At 46.7% G+C, this 24051-nt stretch overlaps 1 protein-coding gene and 1 long non-coding RNA gene across 4 annotated transcripts; one reads left to right on the plus strand and one right to left on the minus strand.

Moving 5' to 3' along the window:
* Nucleotides 1–1613: 1613 nt before the first annotated feature.
* Nucleotides 1614–23722, minus strand: CAPN2 (calpain 2). Of its 3 annotated transcripts, XM_085054717.1 has the most exons (21): nucleotides 23455–23722; nucleotides 22627–22696; nucleotides 16523–16641; nucleotides 16012–16145; nucleotides 15025–15193; nucleotides 13074–13157; nucleotides 12785–12870; nucleotides 12012–12086; nucleotides 11632–11792; nucleotides 11164–11333; nucleotides 10569–10580; nucleotides 8867–9078; nucleotides 8055–8091; nucleotides 7364–7429; nucleotides 6789–6846; nucleotides 5781–5845; nucleotides 4583–4651; nucleotides 4172–4250; nucleotides 3441–3557; nucleotides 2992–3050; nucleotides 1614–2335 (listed from the first exon to the last, which is right to left on the minus strand). In XM_085054717.1, exons 1-21 carry the CDS (start codon nucleotides 23689–23691, stop codon nucleotides 2312–2314), a joined length of 2103 nt encoding a protein of 700 aa, XP_084910843.1. In that variant the 5' UTR covers nucleotides 23692–23722; the 3' UTR covers nucleotides 1614–2311. The 3 variants fall into 3 exon arrangements, with proteins under 3 accessions (XP_084910843.1, XP_084910842.1, XP_084910841.1); XM_085054716.1 differs by lacking the exon at nucleotides 10569–10580 and having other exon boundaries at nucleotides 11152–11333; XM_085054715.1 differs by lacking the exons at nucleotides 10569–10580; nucleotides 22627–22696; nucleotides 23455–23722 and adding an exon at nucleotides 17503–17644 and having other exon boundaries at nucleotides 11152–11333.
* LOC146439181 (uncharacterized) lies at nucleotides 9074–11329 on the plus strand. The gene is made up of 2 exons (XR_014850694.1): nucleotides 9074–10719; nucleotides 11028–11329. It is a non-coding gene; the product is annotated as an uncharacterized LOC146439181 (long non-coding RNA).
* Nucleotides 23723–24051: the final 329 nt, after the last annotated feature.

Genomic DNA, 24051 nt, shown 5'->3' on the forward strand with positions numbered 1-24051 from the left:
ACATCACACTTCCCCAAACCCGCCAAGGAAAGCGCTACGTGCTGACCATGGTGGAAGCAACCACGGGATGGTTAGAGACCTACCCTGTGCCTCATGCTACTGCCCGGAACACCATCTTGGGTCTGGAAAAGCAAGTCCTGTGGAGACATGGTACCCCTGAGAGAATCGAGTCTGACAATGGAACCCATTTCAAGAATGGCCTCATAAGCACCTGGGCTAGAGAACACGGAATTGAATGGATATACCACATCCCCTATCATGCACCAGCTGCCGGGAAAGTTGAACGGTGCAACGGACTACTTAAGACAACTTTGAAGGCACTTGGCGGGGGAACCTTCAAAAATTGGGAACTGAACTTAGCAAAGGCCACCTGGATGGTTAACACAAGGGGTTCTATCAATCGAGCCGGTCCTGCCGAGTCCGAACCTTTGCACACAGTGGATGGAGATAAAGTCCCTGTGATACACGTAAGAGGTTTTTTAGGAAAGACTGTTTGGATTAGTCCCACCTCAGGCAAAGGCAAGCCCATCCGTGGGGTTGTTTTTGCCCAAGGACCTGGTTATACTTGGTGGGTGATGCAGGCAGATGGGGAAACCCGTTGTGTCCCACAAGGAGACCTTATCTTAAGTGAGAACTGTGTAGATGGTAATAGAATAAGGGGTGGATAATGTCCTAGGTTGCAATATTGATGTAGTTAAGTATTCTATTACCATCAGCTGTGGGCCATTAGCTGCTATCACCCACTCCGGATGACAGGCAATGGGCCATCCGTTAGCTATTATCACTTGCTAACGACCCACCCCGCATGACAGGCAATGGGCCATCAGGGACCCACCGTGTGACTCATGGACTTATCTCATCCCATTGTGAGATGCTCTGCCGAGGAGGGAGGAGCCAGGTGTTCCCACCTGAATATAACCTGGCCCTGGAACTGCCTGAGCTAGCCCTGTCTACTGGGTTCCCAGAGGACCAGAGCTACCACTGGATCTTCAGCTGGAGACTAGACCTTCACAGGATCACTGCTTCAACTGGACTACTTCAGTTGGACTGCTACTACCACCCTAACAGGGTGTTAGGTTGTATCTGACTTTGTCAGTGCTTTTCCTTGTATTATTTCACTTATTTTTAATTTCAATCTTGACTTGTGATCTCCCACTGGTTTGTTTTTAAACCAATACAACAGAGGAGCAAATAATTCCTTAAGTGTATTTAGGAAGTGCCTCAGCCTGCAGACTCATGTTTTCCTACTAGGTAAGTCTTACTGCTTTCTGAGAAGCTCCCATTATAAGTTGTTTGTAAGAAGGAGGACACAATTCCTCAGATGGGGAAACTAAAGGCAGCAGCAATTGGCTTATGATCACAGCCTGTGATTTCAACAGGCTGGGTGTGGGGTATATAGTATTAATTACCTTAGAGATCTTTAGCTGTTCAAGCATTAATCTTTTAAAGTATCAGCCTATCTAACATTTCATTAACTGCAACACAGCCACAATCAGTTCCAGAGTGCTGCTTTTACCCTTTAAAAGGCAACAAGTTCTTTTCCTGAAAGCAAAAGCTCTGCATCTGCACTGTGATGATCTCTTTCTAGCAAAAAAATAACAAAACCCAAAGGGTTTATTTTCAGCAGAAATAACAGTTCTGCAAGCTGTATTTCCACTCTTTTTATTTAAATACTTTCATGTATTTCAAAGGGATATAAATAAGATACAGGAACTCAAGATTCCACCTGAAAGCATGGGCTTTCTCTTGGAGGAGTCTTGTTGCCAACAGCCTCCTGCTCTAGGCACACCAATGGTCACTTAGGTCAAGCATACTTACTACAGAAATTCTTTAAAGAACATTTAACTAGAATAGTGTGAGGCTTGACACAAAACATCAAGGAACCCCTATCTCTGAGTATAGGTGTTCAGGTAAGATACGCAATACTATCTCTCTCCTAATTTCAGATTAGCTGTTGTTCAAAAAGCACTTTATTAAACCAGATTGTCCAGCTGTAATGAGCTTTCTTCCTGGAGTCGTGTAAAACACCTTAAATATGAAGATATTAGCAAAGCAGTATTTTCAAAACTTGCACTGAGGATAAATACTAAATTAAAGCCTTTGTCCAGAGCTATATAATAGTAGGCAAAGACTGTCAGACATAAAAATGAGGTTGCAGATTCTTCTGTTGAAGTAGAATGCTCTTGCAATTGCGTGCAAAATCTGCTATGTGTAAGTTAAGGCACATTCATGTTAGGATATTACATGTATAGAGCTTGATTATCTTCACCTGATTGTGCTCTTGTTGAGGTCTCAACCTGATGCCAGTAGCTCAAATGACAGTAAAGCACAGCCACTATAATAACAAGAGAGAGAGGAAAATGAGGTTAAATTTAGTACAAAGACCTGAAGCAAGCATTCATATTCCCATTTCTAGCATAAAGTCAGCCTGTTACAGAAGCAATTTTAGGATCTTTCCTGAGCGATTTATATCTCATTTAAATCAGAGTTTTGGGATGATTGTGCATTCTTCCTTTAGGTTCAGAAATAAGTTATGTTCAGGTAATAAGCAAGTCAAACGTCTAGGAAGGTACTTTTCTCCAAACTTAGTGCTTTCTACAGGGCACAGGGTACTCACGGTGCACAAAGAAGCAGACATGAGCAAGACCATGAGTCTTGCCTACACAACTGCACCTACATTTTGCCCTGCTGACAGAAAAATCAGGGAAGAAGCCAAAATTACTGCCAGTAACAAGATAAAGGGCTTCTGGTGCAAGTAACCTTGTCTGTCTGTTAGAGAATAGGTTGTGATGTAGGTAGATTTTTAAAAGGTAACCTTTCTTAAGGCTGATTGTAAATACAAAAGGTATATAAATCCAGCACAAACTTATAATCAGCCATAATCAGTCAGAATGGAGCAGGACAGACTGCTGTTTTCACTCTCACACACACAAACACACACACTTTCCTCCAAAAAATGAATACAAATGTTTTAGATCTAAATGAACTTACATTAACAAGGTTCAATTCTATTGTCCCAGTTTTCTCAGCATCAAGTTTTCTAAACATTTCTGTGGTGGGAGAGAGATGACAGACAAGGGTGAATATAAGAACTAACTGGAAAGTCTTCCCCTTCCTTGTGCTTCAGGATCAATAAGGAATTTAGTCCCAGAATCTAAAACTTGACAAAAGCCTACACCCCAAATCTAAAGTCATTGTGCAGGAACAAGACTGAACATTTTTAATTGGTGTCTAGTATTTTTAAACCAACATAGAGTTGTTTTAGGGAAGACTGGCCTAAAAGAGTGATTCCTGGATCTAGGAGAAGCATGCAGACTGGGGTGCCAAATTAGTATCTCAATTTTGAATTTGTCTGAGTACCTTATCTTGGGCTTCTGGACAGTTCTGCTGCAGGAATCACAAAGCAGCAGAGCCTGTCTGGTGACTGAGCAGGTACTCACTGAACAAGGTTTCCAGCCGAATCAAACAGCGCACGAAGTTATCGAAGTCAATTACAAGATCCTCATCAGCAAAACGAGCCACAATGACCTGATGGAGCTGGCAGTTCAGCTTGAACCCTGAAAATACAATGTCAAGGATTTAAAACACTCTATTTCCAAAGACTATCTAAACATGGGTATCAAATGAAATGCTGCCTCATCTTCTGTGGTAGCTGGAGGGGAAGGCTCCAGAGTGCCCAAAATTCAGTAAGTTAATATGGGATTGTATGGCTCTGGGATAGCCCCTCACTGTCCTAACCAGATTTGCCTTTCAGTGTATGCAGCAGCAACTTGGCTCTTAACATTGCTGAGATCATCACCCCTTGGTCAAGCCAATTCCATTCCCTTGGTCACAGTATCCCAGTTACTGGCTCATGTCCCTCTATACCCAGAGGGACTCACTGGAAGACATCATTATGATGCTAAAAGAGCAGATTGTTGCAGTTATTTGTGCTTCTCCAAAAGCTGGTCACTAAAGAAAATAACTGCAAACTTGTCACTCCCTTGAGATGATTTTAGTGCACCTGCATGGCAGGGCAAGAGCCCAGGCTCAGCACTGGATCTGAGGCCTCCAGGTCTGGGAACACAAGGATTTTTCAGCTTACCAAGTGACATACAGCAGACTAGTGAGCATCTCTCAACCCAGCTTGAAACTGATGTAATCCTATAAAGAGACAGATCAATAAAAATACCTGCTGTTTCCAGTGCTCTCCTCATCTCATATGAGTTCATGGTTCCCGATCGATCCACATCAATTTCCCTGTAAATTTTCTGCAAAACACAAAACCCAAAGTCAAACCTTGACAATAATTCAGAGTGTGGTTTGGCTTCCGTCAGAAGCGAAGCATTTTGAAATGCAGCTTGCATACTACTTAAAGCACTTTGCACTGGTCTGAAGGACTTGGCACTTGCATCCATTTCTTCTAAATGTGGCTTTGGAAAGTAAGTTTTTTTAATGCAGCAGCCAGGGCAGATAAAGACAAAACCTGGGGGATTGAAGACAGTTTCTGCTCTGGGAAAGGTGACTGTACACACTGCATGAGGCAAAGGAGTCTACAGCCACTTCTACATGTGACTGTTCTCCCAAAGAGGTTGTGTCTTACCTGATACTTCTGAACCTTTGTCCAGAGGGTGTGGAATTCCTTCAGTCCCAGTTTCCCACTCCCATCATTCTTCTCCGAGTTAAGGAAATTTCTTCAGAGGGAAGAAAAAGGGGTTTCCTCTCCCTGTGCTGAGTTTACTTGCATAGGCAGTTGTGACTTAAATTGCAAACAAAAAGGGGATTTAAGTCCTCTCTGAAGGACTCATCCTCTCTGCAGGACTCATCCTGTTGAATACACAGTTGTTCTCCAAGATTCCTTTCTAAATCATTAGTAGGATTGATTTAAACCATGACCAGTTCACAAGGTCTTTCTGCTCCCCCACTGCAGCTCTGTCTCTTTTCACTACAAATACAAACCAGCCAGGATGATGCCATTTTGTCCTGTGTAGTGAGTTCAACACCTGCAGTTACTGCAGCATGAACCCCAGGTCTGGATTATAAACAGGAAAAGCCACAGCCAAGCCTGCTATTTGGAGACCTTCAGTTACTGTGCAAACAGCTAACAAAATAACCTGGTCATGGCATTGCTCCCAACACCTGCCAAGGAGTCCCTATGGACTGCTGTATTTTACACCAAATTATAGAAGAGTATCATCTTGTGCCGGTAATTTTCCCTTTTCCAACTCTGCAATTCAACTCCCACTGCACAGAGAAGCTGAACACAACTATTCTTAGACCTGATCCTTCATCCTACACTTTCGCCTGCATTCTTTGGAGTAAAAGCTCCTAAAATCCTGCGTACTCTCTGCTGCCTGTATGGCATGTTAAAACAAAACACTCTGTTTCCCTCATTTTCCATGTGCTATGTCCCCATGGCTTTGTGATGCTCTTACCAACTCCAGCCAGATAACAGTGAGTTGAAACAACCCTACAGCCAAGGCCATGCACACCATGCTGAGAGCCTTTTCCCAGCACAAACATCACTGTCCCCAGCTAAACCAGAACACCCAACAGCTGGGAAGGCTTCCAAGCAGACTGTCTTGTTTGAGAATGGATTTCCCCATTGCCTGGGATAACGCATGTGTCATGGTGAACAATAATAGCAAGGGACTGGCTTTTTCAGGGCAATCAGGGTAAAACCACCTTCTCCACCTCAGGAACTATTAGTACATCAGGATGGACCCACCAGGGAGCAAAGGCTGCTTGCCTGCTTCAGCACAGGAAGTGGAATATCATCTAGGAAGAGCCTTAAAGGATACATCTAACAGGTCAACCATTATTTTGCATGTCTCAATACTGAAGCCATCAGATTTAATATCTTGACCTGTAAAAAAAAGAGCAAAAGACAGGATTATCACTGCATACTGCACCACAGCACCTTCCTAAATAGCTCATGAGCTCTCTCACCAGTGTATCCACACCTTATTTGCCACTGGTGGCTTCCTTTGAGCTGACAAAAAGGCTTTGGGTGCAGGTTAGCTGGGATGTGTCCCCAAGCAAACAGCCTGGTTAGTCTGGTTTGTAGGTGTGCTACAGGAGCAAGAGACAGAGACAAAAGCTTTCCTGCTCTTACTGTCTGCCTGCAAAATGAACTTGTGCAGACAACGTGGACTTCCAGCTTACAGAGGTCAGCAGGAGAACCAGCAACACCCCACTGCTAACTGGCTGGTGCACACAGACACACCACAGTCCTGACCATCTGCATAAGATTTCATTTTGGAAATTAAAAGGACACTTATTTCTCCAAGCACTTGTTTCTCATGCACTCTTTAAAGGGATGGAAAACCATGCAGAGCCAAGCTAGGAATCACTTCACAGAAAAAGAAGCACAGAGTTTCAAAGTTTCTCTTCCTCCTTAGGGACACCCTGAACCATTGGCTGGGCTACTGTTTGAACCATCAGGACTGGATCAATACTAAAACAGCAGCAATGCCTCTCTTGATTATTACCAAGGATTATTCAAATCCATCTTTCTGGCAGCCAATTCCCAGTGGCAGATGCTGGGATAAAAGACACCCATCTGTACCCTGCCAAAGCACACATCCTGTGAAACACCTTCTGGGCTGGCACAGCCCCAGCATTTCTGCAGCCTCCTGAAGCAGCAGAGAGAGCACATGGCCATGGCCATATGGAGAACCGAGCAGCAGACCTGGGGCAGAGCCCAGGCTTTGGCCCTGCCCAGGTCAGTGGTGGCCTCAGTGCTCCCATGGTCATGCTGGAAACCTGCTGGTGGCCACCTGAAGCTCCTGTTGGAGGAAGGCACTTACGTTTCGCCAGGATTTTATTCAAGATGCTGCGCAGTTCGAAGGCAGAGATCTCTGCATCCTGTGGAAAAGGGGAAAACAAATTTTCCACTGTGAGCTGCAGACACCATCTGCAGCTTCTGATTCCTTTGGGCAAGTTGTCCAGTTTCAAACATCCCTTCATGTTCAGTTCCCTTGAATGGAGACAGTGGGAAGCTCTCCCCACCTCCCATTCCCAGGAGCACCAGCAATCCTCAGATCAGCACACCCACTGCAAGGTGTGCCTGAGGCAAGAGCAGCCTGGGGAGAAGGCACAGCCCAGCCATATGCTCTGCCCAAGGACAGAATTCAGGCCCTGCAGAGATAAAAGGCGAGCCCACAGTTCAAAAGGAGCAGAGATTGTTCACCAGAACACTCACAAATCCATTGTGGAAGCAGGTGAGTGACTACATAGATTCTGGGATGCACAACTGTGCTCACACTTGAGAGCTGACTCAGCACAAGAACTAAACTCTGCCTTGGGTTTAGTTCTCTAGGGAGGCATCTCTCTTACCCACTCACCCATGATGCCATTAAGATATTACCAGAAAAACACTCACACTTCCTGCTAGCTGCCCAAAAAGCTTTTTAAAGCTTGGTTCGATGTCATCTTCACTGATCTCAGTCTGAAAGATAGAAACAGAGAATGTCAAAAGGAGTAAAGTTTCTGCCTGAGAAAGATTTAATGCATTTCCTTGCCCTTAGTAAAAAATTTAAATGGCGAGGTTAAGGTACAAAGTGGTTTTTACTATGATTTTTATTTTCAGGGGCACCTCAAAATGCTGGCATTGCAAATGCTGGGAAAAAACCCCATAACACATGGGGAGATGCATTAGTAGGCAAAGCATCCCCAGCTCCAGCAAGACTGAACATATGGTGAGCCACTGGTTACTCATGGAAACAGCATCACATGCAGAAACACCCCTGCTGCTGAAAGCTGCACTCCTGGATTCCTGGAGAGCAAAGGGAATTCCCTGTGGCTCCAGTTAACTCTTAAGCGTGTACTTGGGTGTACCTCTGCCTAGAAGTCCAAGCTCTGGATAAAGGAAAACACATGTTTCCATTATATTGCTGATGATGCTTCTATTTGCTTGATGTTCAGCTATGGATATCGAAAGATCTTTTCCCAAAGTGGGACAACAGTTCTTGATAATTCCTACAGAAAACATCCCCCTGCACAGGGAACAGGCATCCCTGCCCCCTCCTCTTACAACAAAATTATCTCAATTTAAAACATATAATTTGGTATACCTCATCAAAATTGCCTTCAATTTCATCATCTATCACCCTAGAAAGATAAAGAAATCAGTATTAAAATCAAAACAAGTCACTTTTACAATGTCTTTCCTTCAAGCTTCAGCTAAAGACGGATTCCTTAAAATATAGAAATAACAACAAACATTCAAAAATTACTGGATTGATTAGCCACCAAGACTGCCTACCACAGGGAAAGCTGTATTTTGCCAGCTATGGCAACAAGGTTTGACAAGACACTACAAACTGTGCAATGTCCTGCAGAGTCACAGACAGGAATTTGGGGCACACATAACTCTTTGGGGTCACTGCCTACTTAGCACTGGACCAGGTTTTTGGGTACAAATCAAACTTTGTCTAGTAATTTCTTTTTTTTTTCTCTTTAAAATAGCAAAAAAGTGAGAGCCCTGCAGCAATTCCAATGTGTTTCATGCTGTCCCCCAGGTGCTGAGGAAGCACCAGACCTACAGATGGTGCCCAGGCACTGCTAAAAGCCCATCAAAAGCTGAATTCATCCTCACACAACAGACTTCCTGGTTTTCTCACTGTTGCAGGAATATGCAGCAAAATATTACAGGATTGAGGAAGGGTTTTGCTTGTTTTGAATCAGGGAAACTCAATACAAAAGACCTCACACCCCTTCCTGAGGCTTTAGCCCAGCTCTCTTTAAGATGCAATGTATCTAAGTCTTTTAATTTTAATTAAATAATAATATGGATAATAATAACAACAACAATAACAATAATAATAAAAATAACAATCTCCCATGTGCCCACACTGCTGTTCTATGCTCACCAAAAGCTACCTACGTGGAGTTTGCATTTTTTTCAGAGAAGACTCTCAGGCAGAAGTCCCCGTTCTTGTTGGGCTCGAAGGTGGAGGGCACGATGATGTATTCTCCGGCAGGGAGCTTGAAGCGGTTCAGCACCTCCCGCAGGTTGATGAAGGTGTTGGATTTTTCCCGTGCTTTATTGGTCAGGAAGAAGTTTTTGCTCAAATGAATATTCGTCTGGCCAGAAAACTTAGAAGAAGCAAAGAAAGGGGAAAAGAAAAACCTCTGCAGTCTGCATGTGTTCACATTTAGAAATTAAAAATATCATATATATGTCAGTTAGCTAAGCATGGGGAAAAGACAATTAAAAAAAATAAAATAAGAGATGTCAGTTTGACAGAACTGAAAAAGAAGAGAAAGGGGGTGGGTGTATCCCACCACAGCACTCCTGAGATGGCACTGCAGGTCTTTGCAATAAATCATTCAGGCCATGCTTTTGTTTTGCAGACGATGAAGGGTGTCTGAAGACATTGGGCAAATTCTTCCACCAACTATTTTTCTTTAAATTGAGATGGTACATGAGCCATGTCCCTCTGCCCCCCAGAGCTGGTGCTGCCTGCAGCTCAGCTCTGCCTCTGAGATCAGGCTGCTTTAAAGCAGAGCCTGCTTATGGAGGGCTCCAAGAATAAAACAAAACAAAATAATAAAATTAAATTGTATTTGGAGTGTAATATCTAGTGAAAGGTGTCCCTGCCCATGGCAGGGGGTTGAAATTGGATGATCTTTAAGGTCCCTTCCAACCCAAACCATTGTATGATTCTATGACCCCCAGAATGAACTCTTTTTTGCAGGGTCTTACAGGTGGGCTGTTTCAGCTCCAGAAGCCAATTTCAGGAGTGTGCATCTCTCAGAAACCTAATCCTTCCTGTCCTCCCAGATTTTTAAGAATGCAGAACCTGTCAGACCTGCTGCAGCAGCAGGAGATAAAATCCACCTTTTGGGGGAAAGAAAAGTCATGGGACTGTAGTTAGAATCAGTTTTCTTAGGGAAATGAAATATTTGAACCACTAGGGTGAATGTCAGAGTACTGCTAAGGCATTAAAAAGGTACACAAGAGATTTAATTAACCAGTAGCACCATTTTTTTCCCTGATGAAACCATTCTTTACGTAAAAGACACTGGTTTAGGCACAGTCTCAGGAGCCAAGAGGTGCCCTGGCTGCTTTGCACAGACCCTCACAGGAACAACAAACTCAGTAATGGAGTTATCCAGGGGTTTTGCTCAAATTCAGTCCATCCTCTGAGGAGAAACAGCTCAGAGGTATTACTGCATTGCCACCCCTCTGTGACCCCCAGGGTGTACTATTAGTTCCCTGCAGGTAGAAACACAGAGAAACCAATAAAGGTGGTGCTCAGGGAAGTGAATGTAAATACCTCCTTGGAATATTATTCGTGAGTCAAACATGAACTCTACACAAACTTGGGGAGCTGGTGTGGGGCTGGGCTGGGAGAAGAGCCACAGAAGAGCTGCTTTGGTGAGTTTCTGCAGTACAGAACCCAATCCAAGACACTCTGAAAATGCAACGTGGGCTCAAGGCCCTTTCCAGGATAAATGGCCTCTAACTCCAGACTCTGTGCAGTCCTGTGGTCCTGCAGTGAAGCAGGATCCTCTGAACCACTTCTTCCCACCAACCATTCAGCCCCAACTCTGCACCTCGACCACCAACTCATGCCACATACCTCTGGGGGCACCTGCAAGGAGAAAATGAGAGAATTATTTGCTTGCTGAATGGCTTCTCCAGGGCTACTTCTTCACACCATTAGTTAGCAGATACATCCACTTTCTTGGGAAAAAAAAAGGAAAAAAAAGAAGACTTGGCTTGAGGGGAAGGTGAGTATTGAGCCCACATCACCCAAGGCTGAGTGCTGGCTCAGCTCCCAGCTCCATCCCAGAGGCAGGTGAGGCTCCCCTGGGGCAATGTGGGCACAGCCTGGCACAGCCACAGCTACAGCCAGGCTGGTTGTGGCTTCCTGTTCAATCTCCTCCCTGAACACACTGTGATTTTTTTTGTAGGGTCGATTTCTCTACTATTTCTTCCCACCTCCTCTTTCATACTCCTGCCCCTCTGACCTCTCCATCACCAGGAGAGGAGACAGGGGCTGAGCAAGACAATAATGCAGCTTTTTGTTCCTTTCCAGCCTCCTTGCTGCAGCTGTCATTCGACTCAACCCATGTGAATTTTGATGGAAAGCCCAGCATGAGAACTGCACGACTCCATTTATAGGGGGAATGATTTTCCCTTTTCCTCCCACATCCCTTTACAGCCTTCCTTGCCTCATAAATCGCAAAGCCAATGGTGTGCATGTCCTCCCCCATCTTCCTCTGCTTCCGACGGTGCTTCTGGATCAGCCCAATGAGGAAAGTGCAGCCACCCTCAGGGTCATCAGGGTCCTCATCTTCTTCCTCCAGCTTGATTAAATACTGAGGGTTTGTCCAGAAAGTGTCTGGAAAGTGGATTTATGCAAACTGCTCAGAGACTTCTTTGACAGCAACCGTGATGATATATTAACATGTCAGCTGTGGCTCTGACTGCCAAAATGAGCTGAGAAGGGAAAACAAATGCACCCCCACCCCAGCCTTTATAATCACAACCCGACCCTCATCATGGAGCCACATTTCCCAGACACCTGCACCTTTTGGAGATTAGTGCTTGGTATCCTGTAAGCCACCTCAAACCATTTCCCAGAACCTCCCAGAGAAAGTACAAGCAGACAAGTAAAATGTTTCCCCAGTCTTTCTTACTTGGGTAATTCCTGCAGCCCCCTGCAGTGGCTCCTCGCCTCCAGTTCCCATCCAGCTTCAGCAGGCTCCACTTTTTGTACTTGTCACTTGCCAGTGTGTCTGGAGTCAGGTTGCAGATCTCCAGGCGGGAGTAATGCCTCAGGAAGTCGTTGAACGCCATCCTGTGGGAGGCAATGCCACTGGCAACGTGTCCTCAGAAGGGACAGCTTTTCCATGCAACTACCTTGTCCATCCTCCCTCCTGTCACTGTGATTTGGCACTAGGATTTGGGATGAATTTGCACACTCATCTTGGAGAGTAAACTGGAGAGGTTACTTTGTATGAAAAAGAAGCAGGGCAGATGACACTCCCTTCTGGAATGGGAACCCTGTGACACTTACCAAAATTCCCCATCTTCGTGTCTCCTGGTCAGTCGCTCCCTCACCTCAGGGTCAACAGCACTCCAGTTTGGGCAGCTGGAAAAGAACTCATCATCAGCTACAGCATATGGGAAAGGTGAAACCCTAACGTAGCTCTCCTGGCACAATGATTTCACTTTCCACGTTACTGCAATACTCCACAAGATCTCACTTTTAGCAGCTCCAGAATTCTCAAAGCACTGCAGAATTAAAAATAGATGGACCTGGCACATAAGATACCTCGCTTCTCAAATATCCAAGGTAAGGATGAGAAGGCACAGTGTTATTTTCAGAAAGCGCTAATGCCTGGGTTGAGACAGAGCTTTGTATTAGAAAAAGGAAGTATCAGGATAAAAACTGCCCAGCCACATGCAGAAGTGAGGAAACTCCAGATTTCACTGCTAGCAACAAAAATGGGTTTCTAAAGCCCTTTTAGAAAGCAAGTTTTCAGAAGCTCACCACTGAATCCAGGCTCTTAAATAAGTAGAAACTACAGGGAACTTTCTAGGATTCACCAACCAAATCACTGCACTTCCACAAAGGAAGTAATTTAGATGAAAGGCACCACATACTGTGATGGCTATGAGGGAAATGACAGTGATGGGATGCTTCTCTCTGAAACAGTTCCATGTGAACATCACATCCAGACAAGACTTAGAGAGGAATTTGAGGTAGGGAAAAGACAGATGAGCATAGAAACATGACTGCACCCCTGCAGTAAAGGGCTACTAGCAACAAGTATGCCATCAACTCACTTGTCATTCCATTTCCCAGTCCACTCCACTTCCCCCCAGGGATTTCGGATTCTGATCAGCTTCTGCACTGTTCCTCGGAAGTTCACCTGATGGGATCAGAAGTGCATGGAGAGTTACCCAGGGACTCAGCACCACACTTCCTCCTTCATCTTCTACAGTGATAAAAAACACAACAGAGCAAGTAACTCCGTGCTACCCATGACAGTGTGCACACATCTGGTCCAAAAGAGTAAGTCCAGCTGACACACAAGACCTGCTGCACCTTGTCCCCTTGGGGTGGCACACCTACCTCCTCTGCCCCGGTGACCGAGTACGCGTGTCCCTTCACCAGCTTCTGGGAGGTGACTGCCTCTGTTTCTGCTGCACTGGTGATCTGCAGGAGTAAGGGACATCAGTGACTGCAGCTTCCCATGGGCAGAGGATCCAACAAAACAAGGCTTGCCTCTCCAACAGAGCTTTCATCTTGAAGGGAAGCTGCAGGAGTGGTTTAGCTGCTGCACAGAAGCACCAAGTGTGACAGAGCAAGGAGAGGGGACAGCAGCACATGTGGGGTGCTGGAGCCCCAGGGACCATGTTTGTGGCATGGGGTACACTCCAGAAGCCCAACAGTGCAGCAAAACTCCCTCCTGGCTCCAAAACACTTGGTGTGGTGCAGCCACTCTTGTGCATCTCCAAAGGGGAAACGATACACACAATAAACTCCATGTTCTCAAGAGACAATAGAAAAACAGGGAGTGACTGGACTGAGGCTACACTGGGATCCCACCCAGCTCCAGCAAGCTTTGGGGTCAAAACATCCCCTTCAGCTCCACAGCAGGATGAGAGGCTCCCGTCCCTTTCCCCAGCACTGGCACCATAGGACCTGCCCTGCAGTGCAGCAAGGCAACAGGCTGGACTTTGGATGCCATTCGTATCTGAAGGCACATCCCCCTCTCAATTTTTCACAGCCACTAGAATACTTGGGCAGCCTGGCCTTTAAACACTACAGAGAGAAGTCATTTCTTGCTAGACAGTCAATGTTTAACCACCTATGAAACATATGGCTGTCATTGTCTTCCCACCACTTCAGAAGTGTGTGATCTCTAAGCAAACACATTCAAAGCTTAAACAAACAGAGAGGATTGGATTGAGCAGGCAGGATTCCTGCTGTCAATTCATACCCTGTTACTGCCCCACAGCACACTCTCCATGTAATGCTTAAACTCTATGTCCATATTTCTCTTACAGAAGAGAAGGGAAGATTTTACAAGATTTTTTTTTCCAAAGGATAAACTCAGTAACAGTTAATTTACACTACAGAAAGTGCCAGCACTTATCAACACAATACATTTACTCTCCTCCCCACTCACCCAAGGGATTTGTATCAGTCTGGGGCAAAAATCTAGATGTCAGATTCTTATCTAAATGCAAATGAGTAAAACAGGCCTTGAAAATACCATGAAGTCAAACTGATATTAACCAAGCACTTTTCCTGCTGTGAAGCCTCCCTCTCCTGGGACTCTGATTTAACTTGAAAAATGGGAGGAAACATATACACATATATTATGAATGGTGTTTTTGTAAACAATTTACCTTCCCTTTAGACATAACTAAGATGCATTCTCATTTGGGAGGAGGGTGATTACCACAATAATAATACTTAGACTCATTTCAGCAAGGCTAAAAGCAATGCTGAATCCTTGAAGGCAGGGCCAAAGCTCCTCTTTTCTTTCCCATGCAGGTTCAGCTTTTGACAACATGTTTTCCCATAAAAGCTTTTAAAGGTCTGGCAAGAGTCCGAGCCTCTCTGCTTCAAGAACAGAGTCCAGTTTTTTGGGGAACATTTTAGGTACAACGTGTGCAACAAAAAGGGGCAGTAAGGATGGATGTTGTCACCTCTGGGCACCTGACTGCAGCAGCCATTAGAGGCAGCTTTCTGTCCCAAGCCACTTAGCCTGTACCATCCTGCTGCCAGGCTAACGCTTTCTTAGAAGCACAGGACAGGGAACGAGCTTTGAACTAATAAACTAATTAAGTTTATTTTCGCATGAACTAATGAAGTTTATTTTCAACCTATCCCCAATGAAGAGCACATGCCTGGGTCACATTCATGGGTCAAATTCTCCAGGCACAAGGTAGAGCAGAGAACCATAGGCAGAGGGGACTGGCATCCTGTGTGTAGCTCCTGCAGGTGCAGCACAGGTCCACCCCCAGCTGCCTGTGTGCACAGCAAGAGCCCAGCAACAAATCTGCTAACTCACATCAATGGAGCAGCCAAGGAGAGAGCCTTTCTGGAGTGCCTTCTGAATGATTTTGAAGAGGTTGGGGGGTGGCTTCTGCAGCTCATACCATTCTGCAATTCCACCAGTGAAGTCCTCAAAGCCTTCAGTGGTGGTGCCACCAGAGAGGGATTCATATGATCCGTTCAGCCTGCACAAAACAAGGGACAGACACAACCATCAGGCTCCCTGTTCTCCTCACACACACAGCCACCAGGCTCCCTCTCCTCCTCCCTTCAGGAGAGGCACTCACTGTGCCAGCTGTCACAGCATTTCTGCTTCCACGAACATTACAGTAGCTACAAACATGCCCCTCCATTCAGCTTTGCTCCTTAGACCTCTGTACTTGGAAAGCCCAGCAGAAAATATGACACAATCATGTATACAGCTTGCAGGTTCAGTCATATCAATGACAGTAATCCTGAATGCTATCTGAAGAAAAAAATAATAATATATAAAAAAAAATTAAGACCCAATAATTTGCCTCTCTATTTCCAGAGTCTTTTAATCCCTTTAAATTTCTTAATTCAAAATAGTAAAGTCAGAGGATAGAATTCCTCTCTGCCCAATCCAAAAATGGAGATTCAGGTATGAGCACTGAACACAGACCTGGGCACACTGATTGACGTGCTTTGCACACTGAATCACTGCAGCTGCCAAGCCCTCACAGGTGCACAGAGCACATGAAATGGAGTTTCCCAGGTCCTGGTGACAGAAGGCTGCCCCAGGAGCAGCCTCACCACGAGATGCAAGAGCAACTTTTCTTGGCCGGCAACAAAGCCAATGCTTTCATCTCCTTGTCTTAGGCACCTGTCAACAAAGCTGTACCAAAGGAGCCATTGTGGGGTATCCCAGAAGCTGTAGAGGCTAATATGCAGACTGACACATTAAAGGCACAGTATCCATACAGCTGGGGATGCTGTGGGGAAGCAGAGATTGCAGTGGGGTGGCAGCCTGGCCCTGACTCACTTGGCGTAGGCTTTCTCCAGCAGCGCGCTCCAGAACTCGCTGCCCTCCACCGAGTGCACGAAGAGCAGCTCCCCGTTCTTGGTGGGCAGCCTGTCGTCCACCACCACGTCCACCCACTCCCCATACTGCCAGAACTGCGGGAAAGAGAGCACAAACATCTCATCACCACCCCATGCTGTGCACTCCCGTCACCAGGATGTTTATCTTTGAGTGTCGATTTCCCAGGGGAAAAGCAATTTCCCTCCCAGCTAGCTTCACCCACCCTGTTCAGTGATGCCCACACTCAGCTGGGTCTGCCAAGGGAAGAAGGATCACAAAGGCAGCCCTTGCTCCCAGCTCTGTGGTCGATGGCCTTGTTCCTTCCACCACCCTTCTTAGATGTCTCCCTTTTTCTGTCTGGCTCTTTGACATCCCACAGAGCCATTCCAGGAAACATCACACATGCATACATAGCCAACCATGCTGGCTCCTGGCCAACAACACTGAGGGGAGAAGGCTGTTTTCCACATACCTGGAAGTGGAAAATTCCTGCATATTTATCCTGGAAGCTCTGGTCTTTGGGAACAACACGGGCCAGAATTTCTTCATTGAGGGTGAGAGAAGCAATGGCAGCCAAGAGCCAACAGTCCCCTGTAAAAATAAAAGGAAAACAAACCCCAAAAGAGACAGCATTCATTATTCAAACTTTAGTTTTTGCACTGCATCAGGATTGTGCATTATAACCAATAATTCCCTCAACGGGGATAGGATCATCCCTCCCATCACTTTATTTCTGAGACAAATCAAATATATGAACACAAATACCCTCCAGTTCCTGGCAAGTGTTTCCTCAAGACTAAAGTAATAAAAAAGTCAAAGCAGGCTTTTTCTGACCTACCACCACAGTTATCACCCTTTCTGGCACTATTAAGAAAACTTAATATTCAATTGAGTGCCTAGACATTAGGAAGCAGCATGGGGAAAAGGCAAAGAGCCTGTGGGCACACACAGGTACTTAGGGGTGTAATTTCTCCTCAAAGAGACACTGTGTGCTCAAGTATAGCCTGCATTTATTTCCCTTCTCCCTGGCTAATACACATGTTGCCCTGCTATCCAGAGACCTGTCCTGTGGGCAAGCTCCCTCTAAGGTCTCTTGCCAGCCTCCCTCCAAACAGGAGCTCCTTTCACCTCACATCTCTGCAGGCTGTTGCTCGAGGCCTCTCTGTTTAGTCCCATGTCTGGTCTCCAGCACAGTCCCCAGAGTGCCAGGGAAGGTCTGAAGGCAGCCACTGTTTCCCAGTCCCAAACACCTCTTCATCCTGCCTGGGATGGAGCCAACACACACCAGCCTGCCCGCCACAGCCCCAGGACACCCAGCGCTGCCTGGACAGGGATTTTCCACATCACCTCCTGTCACGCAGAGGGAGGAAGAGACCTCGGCTCTATAAACATTACACCTCTACTTTCTGCAATTATTTTCAGAGCCCAGTTTCACTTTAACAGAGCAGTAACCTTTCTGCCCAGCCATGGGCCTCCTGCAGCCCATTAGTGAGGGGGGCAGAGATTTACAGGCCCAGATGATCCCCTGACGGCCACAGCCCAACACAAAACTCCTTGTTACCATTACCAGATCTGCTGTTCCCCTGCTTTGAGAACAGAGGGCAGTCGGTATTACACGAGATCCCACAAAATAGTCCTGCAGGATTGCAGGTTCAATGAATGAAGCGGTCACAGCTGTCAGCAGGCCAGAGGCCAGCAAAGCAGCAATCCCTATACAGCCACCTTTCTCCTACAGGAAAAGGCTCAAAAGCTTATGGATGAGAAGCTGGGATCCAAACAGGAGAAAGTCTCGGGGGGAGTTCACTCTAAAGCAGCCCTCGAGGTCCACCCTCAGCCCAAATCCATCCCTGCTCAGACAGCACCAGCAGAACACAGGCAACCTGCAGCTCCCTCCAGGCTGCCCTCACTTTGCACAGCTGACCCCCAGCAGCAGCTCTGGGAAACACATCTCTCCCACAGCCTTTTCACATCTCAGGAAAGGTGGAAGAGGTGAAATTGAAGAATATTCAAAACCCGAGGTGCTTTTACTGCTTCATAACCTGGAGGGGAAGAACGGAACATAAAACTTTCCCTTCAGCTCTGCCTCTGGCTGCTTGTACTGAAACGGAAAAAAATCAGCATCTCAGAGAAGTTTTTAAACAGCAAAGTCACCTTGCTATTCTCCTGTGACAAACTATGAAGCAATGATGAAATTCCCCTCCTACTCTGTGACAGCACATCCATCTCGCCCTGCAAAGTGGTGACTCTTCCCACAGCCTCCCTCAAGGAGCTGAGACCCTCTTCTCTGGGAGCTGCATCCAGAGGTACCACCATGCGCTGCAAAGGTGCTTGTTGGGAAAGAGAGGGTCAGGAGCAAAGAGCCTGGCTCAGACAGCAGCTGTCACATCATTCTTCCCAAGAAATACAAACATTTCTATTCCATACCCAGGGCAGGGGCTGGGCAGGCAGAGAGCAGCACAGGAAGAACAAATGACCAACTCATGGCCACAGCAGCTCAGGAAGGCTTGGTCAAGAAGCTGACCAAACCTCCAGATCATGAGCATACACACTTTAATGCAGTAGCATATCGTTGAGTCATATCTCCCCAGGAGACAAGAAGCATGGAAGTTCAAGGAGAAACTCCTCCCTGAGGACCTCCACACCCACAAGCAGAATTTATAAAGAATTTCCTTTACTTTCTGGCTGTCCCATCAAGGCTGACTGAAATTGCAGCCTGTTGTAAAATCTCTCAGCTGAACTTTATACTGGTTTCTAAGGACAATTTGGAGTCAGACAAACACACATCTTAATTCAGACAACGCTGGCCAAAGTCTTCTTGAAGTTTAAAGACAGATGCAGCATATATGGGAGACACCCCATGCTTTGGTTTCCACACTTAAAAGTGCTCAACAGCCAGGATATCATCTCTACCTTTGTGAACACCTGACAATTCATACCCTGGGTGAGAACAGATCTTGCAATTACACTTGGAGTTTCAGACTGCACTAAGTAAGCTAAGCCTTTACCAAATAGTCTGAACTATCTGAACTGGTACTTCTGCAAGGTTCTTCACAGTGATTTTCTTTGATAGGGAAGGAAAGTTCAAGGGGAGGCTGACAGACAGGTTGCTTAGAATCCGAAAAGAGTGTTAGCAAGCTTATGTTAACCATAAAAAAAATTTGTAAATGAACAGTAGATGGAACAAGATTATCAGAAAAGGGAGTATTATCAGGCTGTGAGTTTATCTATAACACATTTATATTAACAAGAAGTACTATATATTTCCTGTCATGCTTACTTTTTGCTGCTTTCAGTGTTTTACTTCTTACTTCCATACACCTATCTCTGCATTTACCTAATCTCCAGCTATAACAAGAATTTTAGAAAAAAAAGTAATTGCAAGGCAAGCACAAATAGCCTTAAGGGCTTAAAATTAGCCATTCCGGAAAGAACAGACAAACAAAACACACCCATCAAATGCCTGAAGGGCTGTAAGCAAAAGGCAGCTCCTCTGGTCACTGCTCAGCTCATGTAAGAGTATGGGATAAAAGGAAAAGTGTATGTTCTGCCAATCACGCACTCATCACTATTTTAAAACACTCTTAGATGAACAGCTACTGAGTATATTTATATTAATGCCATGGGACTCCAGAAAGTTTTCTGGTTAAAAACACGAGGCTGTGGCAACCCACTGACAGTAGAGTGGTTGTCAGCACGAGAAAACCATGGGTCTGATTTTCTAAATTCAACCTATTCAGTTAGTTACTTTTTCACACATTTCTATGTGAGGAGACACCTGCATCCAAACAGCAGCTGAGAGATCCTGTGCTGTTTACACCCAAGTGTTGTGATACCATGGTGACATCCACTCAAAAAAAAAAAGGTGGTTAAGGGTGAACAAGCCCTCTCTGGCTTTGGATCCTCCCCTCTGCTGTAATGAGTCACCACATCCCATGTGCTGCCATTTGGAGCCAAATACCATCACTGACTTTGCAGATGTGATACTTCAAAACTAACTCCAAATACTTGCCTTTAAAAGTTTCTCCCAAAAAGAAAAACAAACAAACAAAAAACCCAAATAAACCAAATCCAAACAACAAAACACAACAAAGCAAAAACCCCCAAAATACCCTCACAAAACCAGAAAAAAGGAGAAATCAAATCCCAAGGGGCACAACTCTGGTGTCTGGAGAACTGAATAAACTGCCAAGGGAACAATCTTTTCTGCACTGATGATCAGCTATGCCTTATACGCATCACAGTGCAGGTCAAAAGCAATGAAACAAATTCATGCCTGGCCAAACAAATTTCTTCACCTGGCCAAAGACTCCTGAGCTAAAAGGAACTTCTGCTCATCAGCTGAACTGTTTGGTTACACATTCCCTGCCAAGAAGCTGCCATGAAGATGTGATGGGTCCATGTGCTCTGGATGCCTCACATGTCTCTGCAGAACTGCTGGATATTCTGAAGGGCTTAGAAACAGCAATGAAACTCCCCATGGGCACAGGTCTGTTGCTTTTTGATCAAGCCTTTTGGGGGATAAATAGGACTACAAAAGCTTCCTATGGAAAAGAAGCAGCGTAATTAAAAGTAGAGGTTTACAAAAGCACCTGACACCTTCCAGTGCAATCTCCTATATAACATCCTAAAATGTGATGGGACATGAACATTCAAAGTAAATATAAAGTTCAAGTAAATGGAAGCATAAGCAAATTTATCAGTACAAATGCTGGTGTCAGATAAAGCAGTGGCAAAGAGAGAAAAAAAAGCAGCATTTGCACAGTGCATCTGCCAGCCCCATTGTGTAAAAGAGCAAAGATTCCACGCAGGCTGTTAGGAACTCAACAGCTATACAGAGATAAGATCAAAAGGATCTAATTTTTAATCAAGTGCAGGACTGACACACAGTACCAAAATCCTGCCCAGATTAATGAGAAGACAAGGAGAGTCATTTTTGTACTTAGTAATGGTGAAAAAGGTGATACAAACAAGAACACTGACAACCTCAGATTCAAGTATAGTCAGGAGGTACAACAATACCAACAGTGAGTTCATATCCTCTGGTGATGCCGTACAACCCCATGAGAGCATCTGACTGGTCCAAAGACCACTAGGGCAGCAAATGCTTTCATCAGTTTAAAACAGAGTTTGGTATTAGCAACAGCAATTTCACAACATGTAAATGAAGTTCCAAATCCTTCATTCCCATGCTCTTGCTGCAACAGTATCTGGATAAGAAAGGCTGGAAGACTGCAGAAAGCAGTGACTCCAGGAACCAGCACCTGTACAAAATGCCAGATGTTGAAATGGCATTACACTTCAAGCTGAAGAACTTCTCACCGTAAAGTTTCACAACAGAAAGAGATAACAGATGTCTGGCACATGTGTTTAAGCTGGGATATGCTTTATGCCAAAACAATCATGGTGGGAGACATGATACTGGGTGGAGAGAGGACAGGAAGGAAGCTGGTGACATGGCAACCACACAAGGCACAACAGAGCCTAACCTATGCCACTGATGATACTGGGGCATGAGGAGAACCAAGTTCAGAATCTAAGTATTTTTACTGTCAGGGCTTTTTACACAAACTGCATCTAGTTGTCAAAGGACTAACCTAAAAAACTTCTGAATGAAAACATAAGCATAAAATATGAGCTTCCCTTCCTGTTATATTTTTGGGCATGAACACACAAAGAGCAGCAGTGGGACTCAAAACTTAGAAGTCACAATGTAGTGAATATTTGAAAGCAAACAAACAGAACTTGGTTCCTTTGTCAACTGCAGCATAACACAGCATGTATTACTCATGTTTCCTACATGAGAGCTTTCCCTCAGTCATGCTGTCTAATCTAAAATCCTCTCACTGCAGCTATGGAATAAATGAGAACCTACTGCTTTCACTTCACTTGACTTCTCATATCTCTGCAGACACCCTCCACCTAAAACCCCTTCAGTCATGCAAGACAGGAGAGAAGCCAGCTTGGGATAGCTGTGCACTCACAGCCTGACTAAGCCATTTGCTCCCCACTGTCCCCTGGCACCTTCCTGCAGCTCCCAGAGCTCCTCCAGAGAGCCTCACCAAGGGGCTGCCATTGCACAAACTGAGCAGAAGCCATGGCAAAAGCAGAGGGCTCACAGGTTGGCCCATCCCTCCTGAAACACCCTGTTTTTTGTCTTCCTTGAGAGCTGCCAACCAGCACGGAATCCCCCATACAACTTGTTTTCACTCAACAGCATCTCTCCAGGTTTCAGGAGGTCCCTCCTGCCCAGCACCACTCTCTCCCTCTGGGGAAAGAAACACCCTGCTACACACAACTGCTCTTCCAAGCAGACTGTTAAAGGCAAAAGTGAGTCAGGCTGCTCTCAGGCACACGGATGTGACCACGAAAGGAACTGGTCATGATCAGAAAAGCCATCAGGAAACCAGTCTGTGTCACCTCTTTCTGGTGCATGCAGAAAGGCTGTGCTCAGTGGCCAAACACACATGGTGCCCACCTGCAAATGCCAAGGAAAGGCGAGAAAGGTCTGATTTGACATGAACAGAGGTGGTAGGTGTCCTGGTGCATGGAATACTCAGCTTTCTGCCCCCACCTTACCTAAGGCCCCCTGGCAGATGTCCGTGCGAGTGGCTCCACCGGCTATGAACTGGGGCTTGGAACACAGCTCCTGGCAACAGAAAAGCCTTGCATTACACGTAGCCGCAGGGAAGGCAGGGAACAAGGCGCCACTTGCACAAATTAACCAAACCATTGACCACAGCGGATGAACACCACAGAGATGGAGCGGGGCAGGAGTGAGTGCGGGCGCCAGACACACCAAGCACAGTGAGAACGGGAGCTGGTGACCAAAGCTCGTGTGCAGCCATGTCACTTCACAGGACGTGCCAGGCGGTGCACTGCATTTCCACACACGTGCACACACCGCTCTGCCATTACCTCCCCACCACTGACTACGCCAAGGTCTTTCAGAAGTGCCTGCAGGCACCCCGGAGTCCACCTGACCCCACGGCTCCCATGGCTGCTTCGGGAACAAACCGCACCGTGGTCAACTCCTGGCTCTGCTGAGGGAAAGAGTTATCGGAAGAGACAGCCCCGAGCGCTACCCAAAGCAATTTCTCCACACGGAGAGCTCTGCATGGAGACAAAAACGGCCTTTCTGCTTTGTTTGTTCCAGGCAGAGCACATCACGCTGCCAGGCTGTTCCCGGGGGAAGGGGAGCCTCGGGTGCTCTGAGCATCCCCAGCTGCACGGAACGGGCTGATTCTGCAGCGCAGGGAGAGCTCGCACCGCGCTCGGCAGCCGCGCCCCGACCCGCCGCCCCCGCGCGATCCACTCCACCCAAATTCACCCGGTGGGGAAAGGAGAAAAGCCGGGCGACACGGTGGGACGATGCCACCGGGAATCCCCCCTCCTCCGCCGCCCTACCGTGGGTCTGCGCCAGACGACGCCCTGCGTCTTGTGCGAGCGCGGCCCCAGCTCCCGGTAGCCGAGCGCGGCGGGGCCGGCGGGGAACGAGGGGTCCTGGAAGAGCTTCCCCTCCTGCAGGCACTCCTGGCGCAGCGCCCCGAAGCGCTGGCCCAGGTAGGGGACAGCGCGGTCGTGTCGCCCTGCGCCCGCCGCCGCCGCCCGCTCCTTCGCCAGCGCCTCCGCCATCCCCGCCATCGCCGCCACCGCCCCGCCCCGCCCCGGCACGGCACGGCACGGCACGGCACAGCCCCGCACAGCACAGCCCCGCACGGCACAGCCCGGCCCCGCCTGCCTTCCCTCCCCTCCACCGGGTGCCACGCCGCTGCTCAGCCCCGCCGCGCCCCTGGCTTGGCTCGATCGGCTCTGTCCCGGGAGTCACGGGGGGAGAAACTTGCCCTCCCTGTCTCGCCACCTCGCACCCCGCGGAGAGGCATCTCCGCCTCGCTGGGCACCTCGTCAGCTTCACACCTGCGCCAGCCCTGGCTCCCGTGCTGCCGCATGTACACATCAATTCAGAAAAGTTGGTATTTCCTGTGTAAAAACCAGAACTGTCCG

This window comes from Lichenostomus cassidix, chromosome 3 (assembly GCF_008360975.1).
Source record: "Lichenostomus cassidix isolate B80296 chromosome 3, HeHo_3.0, whole genome shotgun sequence".
Classification (NCBI taxonomy): domain Eukaryota; kingdom Metazoa; phylum Chordata; class Aves; order Passeriformes; family Meliphagidae; genus Lichenostomus; species Lichenostomus cassidix.